Source organism: Pygoscelis adeliae, unplaced genomic scaffold (assembly GCF_000699105.1).
Source record: "Pygoscelis adeliae isolate BGI_AS28 unplaced genomic scaffold, ASM69910v1 Scaffold57, whole genome shotgun sequence".
In the NCBI taxonomy this organism is placed as follows: Eukaryota; Metazoa; Chordata; class Aves; order Sphenisciformes; family Spheniscidae; genus Pygoscelis; species Pygoscelis adeliae.
The window spans coordinates 1,202,245-1,214,572 of NW_008825615.1; the positions used below are offsets into that span (position 1 = coordinate 1,202,245).

The window sequence follows — 12,328 nt, forward strand, 5'->3', positions numbered from 1 at the left end:
TCCCTTCTCTCCAAAAGTTTTCTTCTCCTTCCATTCTGTCCAAGTTTTTACTTTGAAAATTAACTTAAAGGTTGGTTTGGGACTAAACCATCAGTGCTTGGGGTTAAGCTAGCTCTGCAAGTAGAAGAAAATTAGGTTCTAGAATTGTATTGCAGCTAAATATCGATATTTTGTGATTTCTGATCGGGTCTGGTAATTCTTCATCAGTAATTTTGTGTTTTTCTCCTGGTTAATGGTGTTGCTGTCAAATGTCAAATGTTACACAACCTGTGGTACTAATTCATCTTTTAGAGACTTTAAATTGCCAGTCATGATTAAATATGTTAAGGGAAGGAAAAAAAAAATATGTTAGGGAAGATTTCTCAGTCTCCAGTGGCTTGCTAACAGGTTATTGTGTACATGACACTGGGCTGCAAGTGAAGCGCTGTCACTTGTAGTTTGTCGTTGCTGTGACACAGCCGTACCTCATGGCCAAGCGTCCCAGAAAGAAATGAACACGATGTGCAAAGTGTTTAACTGCTGTTGGGTATGACAGCACCACCGTCACCCTATGGAAATGTATAGAGGGACGTCCCAAGTTAACGCGAAAACATTAGGTTATTTCGTACAATCAGTACAAAGGATGCCTGTTGAACAGAGCTTTCTGGCATGTCTGTGCCAGGACATGGACCACAGAGTTAGACAAGGGATTCTGATCCAGTGGAGCTTGACATGAATGTAAAGAGTCCCACCCGTACCTGAACAGAAGGCCTGTTTGCAAATACAGATGATCGCCTGTCTTTATGATGGTAACTGGTAATATGACAACTTATTTACTGAAAAAGACAAGATATTGTAAATAATGAGGTGAGACTTTAACTGCTGGGGAAATCTTAAAATTGCCATCTTTCCAAAGAGCTGCTGAAATTTATGCATTATATACTGTTCCAATAGCTTAAGAAAGACAATATTTAATAGAGCAAAGTAAAAGCTTCCTTTGAGTTGATGGTGAGATGACATGAGTGGTGTAGACACTAACTGGGTTAGCAGTGTGAGCACAGTCAGAAAACCAAGTAAGACCATCAGGCAAAATGGCTGTTGTATTGGAATAGTAGAGAAGATCACATCTGGGTTTTATCGACAGGTATCTTTGGTTTTTTTTGTATGAGCCTGACAGTCTGACTCAATAGAGGAAGTGCAAGACTGCAATTTCAATTCCCCTTTTGGTTAATGTAATTTAAACAACTTCCCTCTGGGATTACCTCAAACCCTTATAATGTACCAAATCATAGCATTATGTGTTCTTAGAAAAATCAGGATGGAGAATGCCACTGTGCCTTCTGCAAAGAGCATGAAATCATGGAATAATCAGTCAAGGGTTGTGGTGTTATTCCTGTGGCTGGCGTCTTATTGGAGCTGCTCGAGCATCCAGGCTCTCAAAAGGCTCAGGATGATGTGGGAACAGGTTGTTTGGAAAAGGCTGTCTGTCTTCTCCTGCTGGTGCATGAGCCCCTCCAGCTGGCTCCTTGCACTCTGGGGTATGTCCCCTTGGATGGAGCAGGGCAGAACATTAAACTGTGGGATTGTGTCCCAGTGCAGGCAAGTCTACCATCAGTCATGCCCCCTCTATGGGGCTGGAAAGAGCATATACAGTAAATAACCTTAAAAAAAGCCTTACTTGCTGGAGGGAGGGATCCAGGCAATTTATTCAGCGCAACTCCATAGATGCAGCTGAGCTCAGTTCAGTTCCTAAAATGTTTGGCAGGACCATAGGAGTCTGTGGATCTAAACAGTGTGAAGGACCACCTTTCTCCTGCGGACACAGGTTACTTTTGTCAAGGGAACAGGGCACAGAGAGCTGTCAGCTGCTTCTCAGAAACCTGAGAGCCATGTTCAGTGCTTCCATGGGACTACCGTGTTAACGGCATCCCCTGTTTCCTTTGCCACCTGTTGATTAACATCAGAATACTATTTCTTGTACTCGAATGGGGTTTTGGTAAAAGCCCAAGCAGAGATAGTAGCTACAGGTTGCATTCAGCCTGCATGCATACGTACCTACATACATTGAACTAGCTTTTTGATACCTCTTCCAAATGCTTCTTTCCAGTGCTTCCACAATTGCTGCCAATGGTTTTTCTTCCTGTTCATTATTGGCTGCTTTTAACTCCTTTATCCTCTGTTTTCTGCCAGCATGGACTGACTTGCTGAGCAGGTGGGAGGGAGGAGGTGAATTTACTTGTACCCAGCACCCAACCCTTGCCACCCGTTAATTGCAACCTCATTGGCCTCTTAGCCATTCAGTTTAGCTGGGCTTCAGATCAGCCTCTTACCTCTAGTTTTTGCTGTCTTAATTAGAAAGAGGTTTGTTTCCACTTTTGTGCCTTCATTCATTGCACTGGAGACCATTGCGCATCAGTCTTGCTTATAAACTTTGTTTCTTTCCACTTTGCTAACCCCAGTCAGGCAAGGGCCGTGTTCTCGTCATCCTGCCTTTGGTCTCAGCCCCATCTGCCTGGGCGTGATCTTTTTCTGACTGCTACAAGGATGGAGCTCTCTTTGATTTTGTTTGTATCATTGTCCCGGTTTCAAAGCTATCTTGTAGGGCCCGTGCTCTGCTGCAGTCTGAACTGCTACCTTTGATGACTGCGTTGTACATCTGTTTGATCAGTGAACCAAGACTTGCTGACCTGTCTGTAGCAGCCTCATGTCCCCATATATCTCTGGGAATTTGTGCAGTGATGGAGTGTCCCTCTGCTAATCAATATGTCTCTTTGTACACATCCCAGTGCTCCAGGTTCACTCTCAGATAATCATACCAGGCAAGTAGCTTCACTCCTTGGACCACCTCAAGTTTGCCTGTCCCTGCAGATGTGGGCAGGCATTGTTTGAACATTTGCATCATTGTGGCAGTCATTGCAGGGATTCTGCTGGGTAGGTGCAAAATCTGAAAAGAAATATGTTTCCAATATGCAAAAGCTATCTTTGTTTAATTATACTTTCCCGTCTTGATTTTCTACCATCTTTCCTGGTTAGGGTTGTCAGTGCCTTCTCTGATCACTATAGCATGCTTAAATAACCTCTACACCAAATCTCAAGATCAATTTCTTTGTTGCTTGCATTATTGTCCTTCTCATTGCCACCTCATTTTTAGAAATATTTGGTGCCAAAATTTGATCTGTCACTGGAGGATATTTATCATGGAGTAGCAGCATTGACTGGTGTATTTGGAAGAAGAGAAGCTCTTTAGTAGTTAAGGATTGAATGCTTTTTTTTTTTTTTTTTCTTGCTAAGCGCAGAGTAGCTTTCAGTATCTAAAATGTATATATTAGTGTTGTCAGCTTGGGGCCTTATTCCGCACATTAGTCATTAGCACATCATGCTCTTGTGTGACAGTTTCAGTCTTTTAAAGTCAAGGGATCAGGTGGTCTATGCAGGCATAGAAGAAATTGTTCAAAAGATCCAGTTGCAAGAATCTGGAGATGCTGTCAGCACTGCAGTTCAGACACAGCCCAAACGAGCTGTTGGTTAGCTCCAGCCATGGCCTGGGAAGGTGACTGCAGAGGTGGAGAGATCTGCATGATCAGATAACGTTTCTGAGAAGGCAGGTAAAGAGTTTGGTGCTGTGGGGGAGTGTGCCCACAAAACAAAGCAAGTTTTTGTTTGCTTGCTCCCCTTTCCAAAAGGAGCTGCGGGCTTGGGATGCAGCCTGGGGTGCTTGTCTGAAGCCGATCAGGAGCAACTGGGGCTGGTGAACCAGGCACTGCTGCACAGCCAAGGACCATCTCTTCAGGGTGAAGATGAGCAGTGCTCAGCTCAGAATCCCTCACATGATAATCTGTAAGGGCAGGGAAACTCCCCCTGTTGAAATGTGCTCTGTGTCTCAGCAATAAAAAGACCCTGAAACTCAGTCCTCCAAGGCAAGGCTGTCCCCGGCCAGCCAGGTTGGGTGAAGGAGTGCTGCTGTCTCTGTCACCTGCACAGGCTGCCCCGGCTAGGGAATTTAATACTTCAGCATCCTTTGTACAGCTCTTTTCTCCATGGACCCACTTTCTTGACCATGGGATATAACTAATTCCTGTTCATTTCTAAAGGAAGGGCTCAGGTCTATGCTTTGGAAGAAAATAATTTTTAAGGGGGAAATCCTGTTTTCCGAGTGAGAGGCTGGGCCAAAACGGTCTTAGACTGAACACAAAGAAATTGTCAGTACAATATGGAGGCTTAGTGCTTGAGAAGGAAGGTTACAAACTTTGTGCCTAAAATACTACATTTTAATGCTGACAAGAGCAGAAGTGAGGTTCAGTATTTTGTTTTATGTGTTCATCGCTCAGATGAATCCAAGATTTTTAAAAGTAGCATTAGTTGACCAGATGTTTATAACATGAAGATCCAAAAATGCTTGTGGCATCTTCAGCCTAACTCAGATCCTGCCTGACTTTCCAGTAAGGCAGGTCCTCCCAGGCCATGCCACAGGCACATGGGAGTTCTCTGGCTCAAAAGAAACACCAGTTTCTTATGACCAGTTTATGACCAGTTTTTTGTCTCTGACCAGGCTGGTACAAAATGCTTCAGAATAATTTTAAAGGTCGTGTGGTAATTACCAAAAAGCATCCTGCTGATCTGCAGGTAGCCCTTACTTAGTACATCTGATGTTTGGATACGGAGAGAACTGAGGTTTCGTGTGTGTGTGTCATCCCCGCCCCGCTCCCTGAAATCTTATTGTGACTAATAATGAAAAAAAGTAAATTCATTTAAAAAAAAATCAAGCAGAGAATTTGGGATGATACTCGTACAGTTGCAACTTATATATCCTGCATCTTTAATGTTATGGTTCCCCCAGTTATTCATATCAGAGATACGCATTGCCCTGTGGTATAGATTTGATCTGGATCAAATATAGTCACACAACTGCATTTCTGTTGAATTACCCAGAGAACATGTGATATGCTATTTATGGCCACTTCATCTTGTGCGCTAGCAGTAGAAGGACAGATGTGCCATGCTGCATGTAGCCTTCTTGCACAAAATTAATCTATTGAAAAAATCTGTAAAAGTACGAGATGACTGGGGTGTGTTTATACCAGAACCCAAAAGTCAATTGCTGCATCGGTAAAATGAAGCCTAAAAGAAGTCTTGGTCCAGAATGTTGCAGCGATGCTGAACTCCCTGGGACCACCCTGACCCTGAGCTGCCCTGACGAGGCCTCCGTGCGATGCAGGTGGCTGTTTCAAGCCCTTCTGAGCTCTCTCTTGGCACCGTGTCTCCTCGGGTGCTCTGGAGCACAGCATATAGTGCCCCTCTAATTACAATGGTCGGAGGAGCTTTCTCCCACCGAGGGACAGGTCTGCGAAAATCTGTTTATGGGGACTTTGGCACTGAAGAGCTCAGTGTGTGGACAAATAATCTGACTCTTGGTTCAGGAAATTATGTCCTGATGTGAAATTATTTCCCCTGAAATTAGTCTTTTCATGGCCCAGACTCTGCAGATTCTTTCATCCTCTCCATAAGCATTTGCTGGCTTTATCCATTCTACCATAAATATTAGGCAGTTATGACGTTTGAAGTTTATGTGCTGTGGTTTATGTTAATATTCAGAAAAAACTGTTAAGGCCAGAAAGAGAGGCACAATTTTGTTATGGTGAAGTCAATTTTCTGATCCTATAAAATGCACATCAGTACCCTGCATTTTGTTTCCAATCCTGGTTCTAAATTGTCTCTGTTACTTGCACTGAATGCTGTATCAGTGTGTAGCCTAGATGCTGGTACTATACTCAATGCGAAACAGTCCCTTAAAAATGTATTTATTTGTATTTCCAGAAAGATCATGGATTGCTACGGGAAGTATGCAGCTGTCACTTTGACCATTTTGTCTGTATTTCTGCATCTTCTTCATGCTTTCCCAGATGGAGAGTTTCTCATGCAGGGTAAGCTGCTTTCAGCATTCAGAAACAGGGCAATTGTTCATAAAGAGTATTAATTAAACTTTCACATGTTTTATAAATGTGGTCATAAATCTCATCATTCAGTTGCATTTATTGACACTGAGATATGAAGGTATGATAAATCAAGATAATTTTGCTATGAGTATACTTCCTATTTCTTCTCTAAACTTGGTTCCTCCAGGTCAAGAGTCTCCCAGATGACTGTGTCCTCATGTTGACATGGGTGATCTTAATCCTTGAAACATTATCAAATAGAAACGTTTCGGTTTCTTGTACACCTGAGATCTAAATGGCAACATAACATCAGGAACAGCAGAACCATAGTTTCTCCTCATAATATGCAGAATGTTTTTCCTCTGTAGATCCCAGAATATGGCATCTTGGTGGTGTAGCATTCTACGAAAGAGGCATATTAGGAAGATTTTAGGGGTGTTTTGAAGGTTGTGGTTGTTTTTTTTATTCAGCCTCAAACTGAATATAGAAAAATGCAAGCTACAAAAATCTTGGGATCACTGGGCATTTTTACAACTCTTGATAACAGAGTCTTGCCTGAAAACAGGCAATGTTTAAGAAGCACTACAAATCCTGCTGGTGCTATTTAACTATCTGTAGCTAGTAGGAAGTTTTCTAGGGATAGCTAGTATAGTAGAAAAAAAACCCTCCATATATCTATATATCTATATAGTATATAGAAAAAAAAAACATACAAAAAACCCCTCCACAACTGTCAACAAAATTTAGAAAACCAGAAAAGATACAATGATGCTTGTGCCTTATCTAGAAAGCCACACTCTAGTTTTACAGACTGTGTGTGTTGCTGACTTGAAGGACCCTAAAGAGGAGAGCTTTGCTGTCTGTGCTTTTCTGTTCTGCAGCCATCAAGCAGCAAAGTGTGGCCAGTGCTTCCTCTTACCACCCACACTTTCCCTTTATTTATGAAAATGAAAATACAGCTGGAGACCAAGTAAAAGTCTCTTCCTTATATTTTTATGGCAGGTTGTCCAGAGTGCAAGCTAGGGGAGAACAGATTCTTTTCCAAGCCAGGAGCACCCATTTACCAGTGCACTGGGTGCTGTTTCTCCCGGGCCTATCCCACTCCGATGAGGTCCAAGAAGACCATGCTTGTTCCAAAGAACATTACATCAGAAGCAACATGCTGCGTAGCAAAGGCTTTTACCAAGGTGAGGCTGTGAATGAGACCCGTTTAAGCTTGTTTTAGGATGCAACGTTTAGCTGAACCAGTGCATAGAAAGAATATGTTTTTGCTGGAGGACATTGGAGAATTATTTGAGGGAAACATCCTTGGCATTTATACCCTTTGCTCTTGGGTTCTTTCTTTTTTCTAAAGAGGAAATTAAAAAGTCAGCCAGTACCGAGACTGATACTCAGCTGGGATGTGGAAATTGATGCAGTGTCACTGACTTCAGTAAAACTACTTTGACGCATGACACCCGAAGTTCTGGTGGTGGACTTGCTGTCCCCTTGCTTTTAACTCGCCTGGATGTGCACCCTCCCCTTAAGTGCTATGCAGTGGGTATTTGATTTTAATTAGTCATTTTCTTTGTGTCTTTCCTGCATAGGCAGGAGTTCTCTGCAAAGGTGGCTGGTCAATACTATCAATTACGTATATGGGAATGAGGGACAAAAACCACCTGTGCTCGTTAGATTCATTGAGGTTGTGTTTACTTTTAATAGTATAACCAAGAGGGAACTGTAAACATGTGCAACTACTTTGAGCATTTAACACTCTCATCTGGAAGGTTCTCTTAAAGAGAGGTTCTGCTAAAGCTGATTATTTTGGGAGTCATTCAGCCCCAGGTGAAGAAACCTTAAATTTTATTGAATAAATGGTGAGCTAGTTGAAACAAGCTAAGGTGTCTATCCTGTGGTGATCTGAATCAGGCTCATTAAGTGTGTTGACTAGAGGGTCAGTTCAGTTACCCACTCACAGATTTGGTACCATTTGAAATACCCTGGTGTACTCAGGACATCTGTGTATGGCTGGCAGACACAGGACCCATAAAAGACCTTCTGGAGTGGCAGCTGGGGGCTTGGTGGGATTCCCTCTGACATCTTAAATGGCAGTTGACGGCTCTGTGTGTGCAGCTGAACAGAGCACTGGGTCTCCACTGGCTGTGATGAGAGCCCAGATACCTGACTTACCTATAGACACCTACAGCTGAACCTGGCTGAATCCTGGCTCTTCATCTGAGTAGAGCATAGATCTTTTTCTAGACCACTAACATTATACTTGCCCTGAGACAGCAACTAGAATTTGGTCGAGATTAAAAATAAAAATGACTCATCGTGTTTGTGGTCTCTGTTTTTATAATCCCCATGTGAAAAATTCTGAGGACACTTCCTGATTTTTCATAGATTGGTTACTTGACACTTTTTGAAAATTAGACACTTTAAGAAGTGCCAAATTAAGGACACCAAACTATGTCACTATTGAAAACTTTCTCTTTACGGCTCTGAAAGCCACTGGTGATGCAGCTTCACAGGTTGGCGTTCAGAGGCTGCTCTAGTATACTAACCCCAAAGAGCCTGTGTACTTTGTGGTTAACAAAAAGGCTTCAGCCATCTTTTACTTGAGAATGCTGTTTTTACTGTCTAGCTAATCCTAATTATTTGTTATGTGTGTGTGTTTTCTTTTTTTAAGATTACCCTTAAGGACAATGTGAAGATAGAGAACCATACAGATTGTCACTGCAGTACCTGCTACTATCATAAATCCTAAAGCCTGTCCCTTTGTTAATGATCAAGGACAACGGTGAATGGAATATTTGTTTTTCAGCTTTTATAGCACCACTATGTAAAATCTTATGTTTTCTGGTCAAGACACTGGGTAGACCTTTGAATAAGATGGATGGCTGTTTTATTTCCTCTTTGCTTCTTCATGCATTTAAGTAAGTTTAATTATTTCCATTAGGGATGAAATACAGCACTTGCATGACAACCGAAGGCTTGATCTATTTTTAAAATAAACTGTCAGTTAAATCATCAATGTTTCTTGAGGAAAAATGATGATTTAATAACTTAAAACAAAACAAACAAAAAAAAGATTCTGCTGAGTTAATTTCTAGATTTTTTTTTTTTTTGTGGGAGAGGGAGGGAAGGAGGCAGGGAGGGATGGGAAAGTGGACAGAAAAAGAAGCAATAATTTCCCCTTATACATCTAGTGATTAGATTTTTTTGAAGACTCAACATTTTGTTTCTCCTGTTTCTCTTCCATTTTCTCTTTACCTTGTGGGCAGAAAGTTTAACAGTGTATGCTCTGTCCTTCTGTGCCATCTTTTATTTTTCTCTGAACTTAATCTCCTCTCATATAGATAGATAAATGGATGCAGAATCAGATGTTATAAAGAATTGTACAGTTTGGTGTAGCAATTGTAGAATAGAGGAGTGCTACAACAGTACTACCTATTTAAGGTGTGCATGGTATAGGGCTTTAGTAATTCCCAAATGCAATGTGCTGAACCCAGATATACAAATGTGAGAGTTAGGGAAAATGTTAGGTGGGAAGTGGACCACAGAGTATGTATTCAGAATACATGACCTTAATATCATAAACTGGGAGTTTAGAGTTGCACTTGTTCAGCTGAAGTGGGTTGGATTGGGGTCTCTGGTGGAACTGCTTGCAGGTCTGGAGCCCGCTCATGGGAACTGAAGTGAAGGAATTCCCCTGCTCTTCACCCTAATATCTGGGGTGAGAACATCAGCCTTGCTATGGTCGCTGGCTGCAAGGGTTTAAATGTGCTGTCTCAAAAAGCCTCAGATATATTTGTCAGGGATTTCCCTGCAGCAGATGCTGTGAAGGTAGCAGTAAGATCTTCTAATGGGGACAGGGAAGGTTGCCTGAGGTCAGGCTGTGAGGGTGGATGGTCTGTCCTGGGGCATGGCCGTGGCTGATGTCTGCGCCAGTGCCAAATGACTCAAATAGTTTAGACAGGCCTCCAGGGCAAAGCTGTGATGGGGCATTTGAGCAGCCCAAGACCGGCAGGATCTAATGATGGTCTAAATCCACTATTCATCCACCCGTCTGTCTATTGGAGTGCAAATTCAGTGCTGTTTTCTAAGAATACAATCATGGGGCTTTATGGAGAAGAAAAGACTTCTCATAGATAGGGGAGATGAGGTTCTTAGGGCAGCATTATTCAGCATATGTCCACTAAACCTTATTAGCCTGACCTCCATGCCTTAACCCCCTGATTCAGTCTCTGCCCTGGGAACCACTGGTCTGGTCCAGTCCCATGTCCCAGTGCAGAATCAGCTGCACCGTGCCATTCCTGGGAGATGTTTTGCCCGACTTGCTCTTGAAAAAAAGCTCCAGTGGTTATTCCAGAATCTTGCAAGAAGACTGATCTTGTCGCTTCACTATTCTTACTATGCTGGAAAATTTCAGTCTTCCGGAAAGTTTTTCCCTAATGTTTTATGTGTCTCATTTGCTTCAACATTACTTTTGGTCAAAGGGGAGGTAATCCAGTAGGGTGGTCGTTAGGATGAGTTTAATCAGCAGCACAGGTTTTCACAATGAGAAGTCTAATTTCTCATTCTGGATCATCACTCAAGACATCACAGGAATACACGTCAAGCAGCCGCTATAGCTGACTCACAAGTCCACATTGTTGTACAATTTTATTAAACGTGATTGATATTAAATGTAGTTTTGCAGGAGAGCCAGGTCCTGCCTGGGGTTTCTGGGCAACGAGAGAGGAGTGATCTGAAGCTGCAAGATGATTACCTTTGGGAATGGTATTGCATTTTCTCATAACTTCGACAGGACTGAAAGGGAGAGCAGGGAAGCACATTCTCTGAAGTTCACTTGCAGAGGAGGTGTGCCTTTTCGTCTTGCCAAACTTCTTGGATGACCTCTTACTCAAGTGAGCTCCTCTGGCAGTATCGAGTACTTGCTTGTCTGTCTACGCCTGTGCTGCCCACAATAGCACGTTGGTGACATGATAAACTTATTTTTGCATCTTCTGAATCAACTTCCGTATTTTGCATCATAAAACCATAGAAATATTGAAAACCAATAACCAATTAGAGCGAAACCCATGGTTTAAAGAAGACATGGGATGCTGTAGCCCTGTGTCATTCTAGGGTGCCTGGTCTCTTTTTCGTTCTGAGCAGATTTTCCCTCTTGCTTGTACAAAGCCATTTAGTCATGAACTTCTCAACTCACGGATCCCTCTCCCCCCTAAGGCGACCTCAGGCACCAAGAGCTTGCAAAGTGTGTATTGTGAGGGTGCGTATGTGGAATGCGGGAGCATCCGCCTCGTTAAGTTCAAACTCTTCAGTTTAGAAGAAATAACACATGACAAGGAAAGCGATAAAATAAACACGCAGATACACAAACCTAACAGCAGGCGATAAAGGAGACAATGAGAAGGACCAGCCCTCTTCAGCCGCTGATTGATGGGCCGTTAGCGATGGCCCGCGGGCACCGCGCTGGAGAGGGGCAGCCTGAGCTCCCTAACCGGTGGGAAGGGGGAGCAAGGCTGCCCTCGGTGCAGTGGGGTGTTTGAGGGAGGCACGGGGGGCTGTGCAAAACTCGTTATGGGGTATCAGAAGGGGCTCGTGGGACTGTGCAAAACTTATTACAGGATGTTTAGAGGGAGGGCCAAAGGTGGAGAAAGGTGGTGGTGGGGATCAGGGTGGATTGGGGAGGAGCAAGCGTGGGAAAACAGAGGAGAGGGGTATTAAAGGGACCAGTTGTGTCTGCAAGCTGCCGGTCAATATGCTTGCTGACTGAGCCCTCTGCTTGATCACTGCAGTCTGTCCCATCTTCTTATTAAATCCTTCACTTAACTTCTTTTTTTTCCTGTGTAATCTCACTTTCTATCCTATGTGTGAGTGCTGCAAGGTCTAAGTGCTAACAACTGGAGAAGGGACCCGTAGGTCTTGGTGCCAGCAACTAGAGAGAGAAATATGCAGGAGAGGTGTGGGTGGTAGCAACTGGAGGCACCGTGGACCGTAAGGCTTGTAGGTCTAGGTGTCAGCAGCTGGAGGGACCAGGGTGTGTGCTTATGTGGGAGAGGTCTAAATGGCAACACCTGTAGATACCGAAGTGGGTTTATTTTTCCCCCAGCGAATTTAATCCTGTGTGCACATGTGTGTGTAATTTGCTAGCAAACTTCAAGCTGGACTAGTTAGTGAGCAGGAGGAAGCCTGCATCTGGAAGGACTCGAGGTCAGAGCCTGTGCTGGGTAAGGAGACCCAGGGTCTGGGCACGGGTGGACTGAGAAGCTGTGTTAATATTCAAGTGATCTGCGATTGTGGGGGTGCTTGTGAGACGAGTGCGTAGTGCACGCCCCTGCTTACTAGCAAACTTCAAGCTGGACTGGCTGGCAAGTAGAAGGAGACCTGCTTACCGGGTAAGGGAGCCCGGGCATGCGGCTTTACAGGCT

The 12,328-nt window shown here is 43.4% G+C and overlaps 1 protein-coding gene across 1 annotated transcript in view; it reads left to right on the top strand.

Annotated features, from left to right (window-relative positions):
* The window catches only part of CGA (glycoprotein hormones, alpha polypeptide), a 9,141-nt gene extending 150 nt beyond the window's left edge, over positions 1-8,991 (top strand). Inside the window, exons 2-4 of the mRNA XM_009333102.1 lie at positions 5,794-5,900; positions 6,915-7,099; positions 8,581-8,991. Coding sequence (XP_009331377.1) covers positions 5,801-5,900; positions 6,915-7,099; positions 8,581-8,658 — 363 coding nt within the window. The 5' untranslated portion in view covers positions 5,794-5,800 and the 3' untranslated portion in view covers positions 8,659-8,991. The remainder of the gene's footprint in view (positions 1-5,793; positions 5,901-6,914; positions 7,100-8,580) is intronic.
* Positions 8,992-12,328: the final 3,337 nt, after the last annotated feature.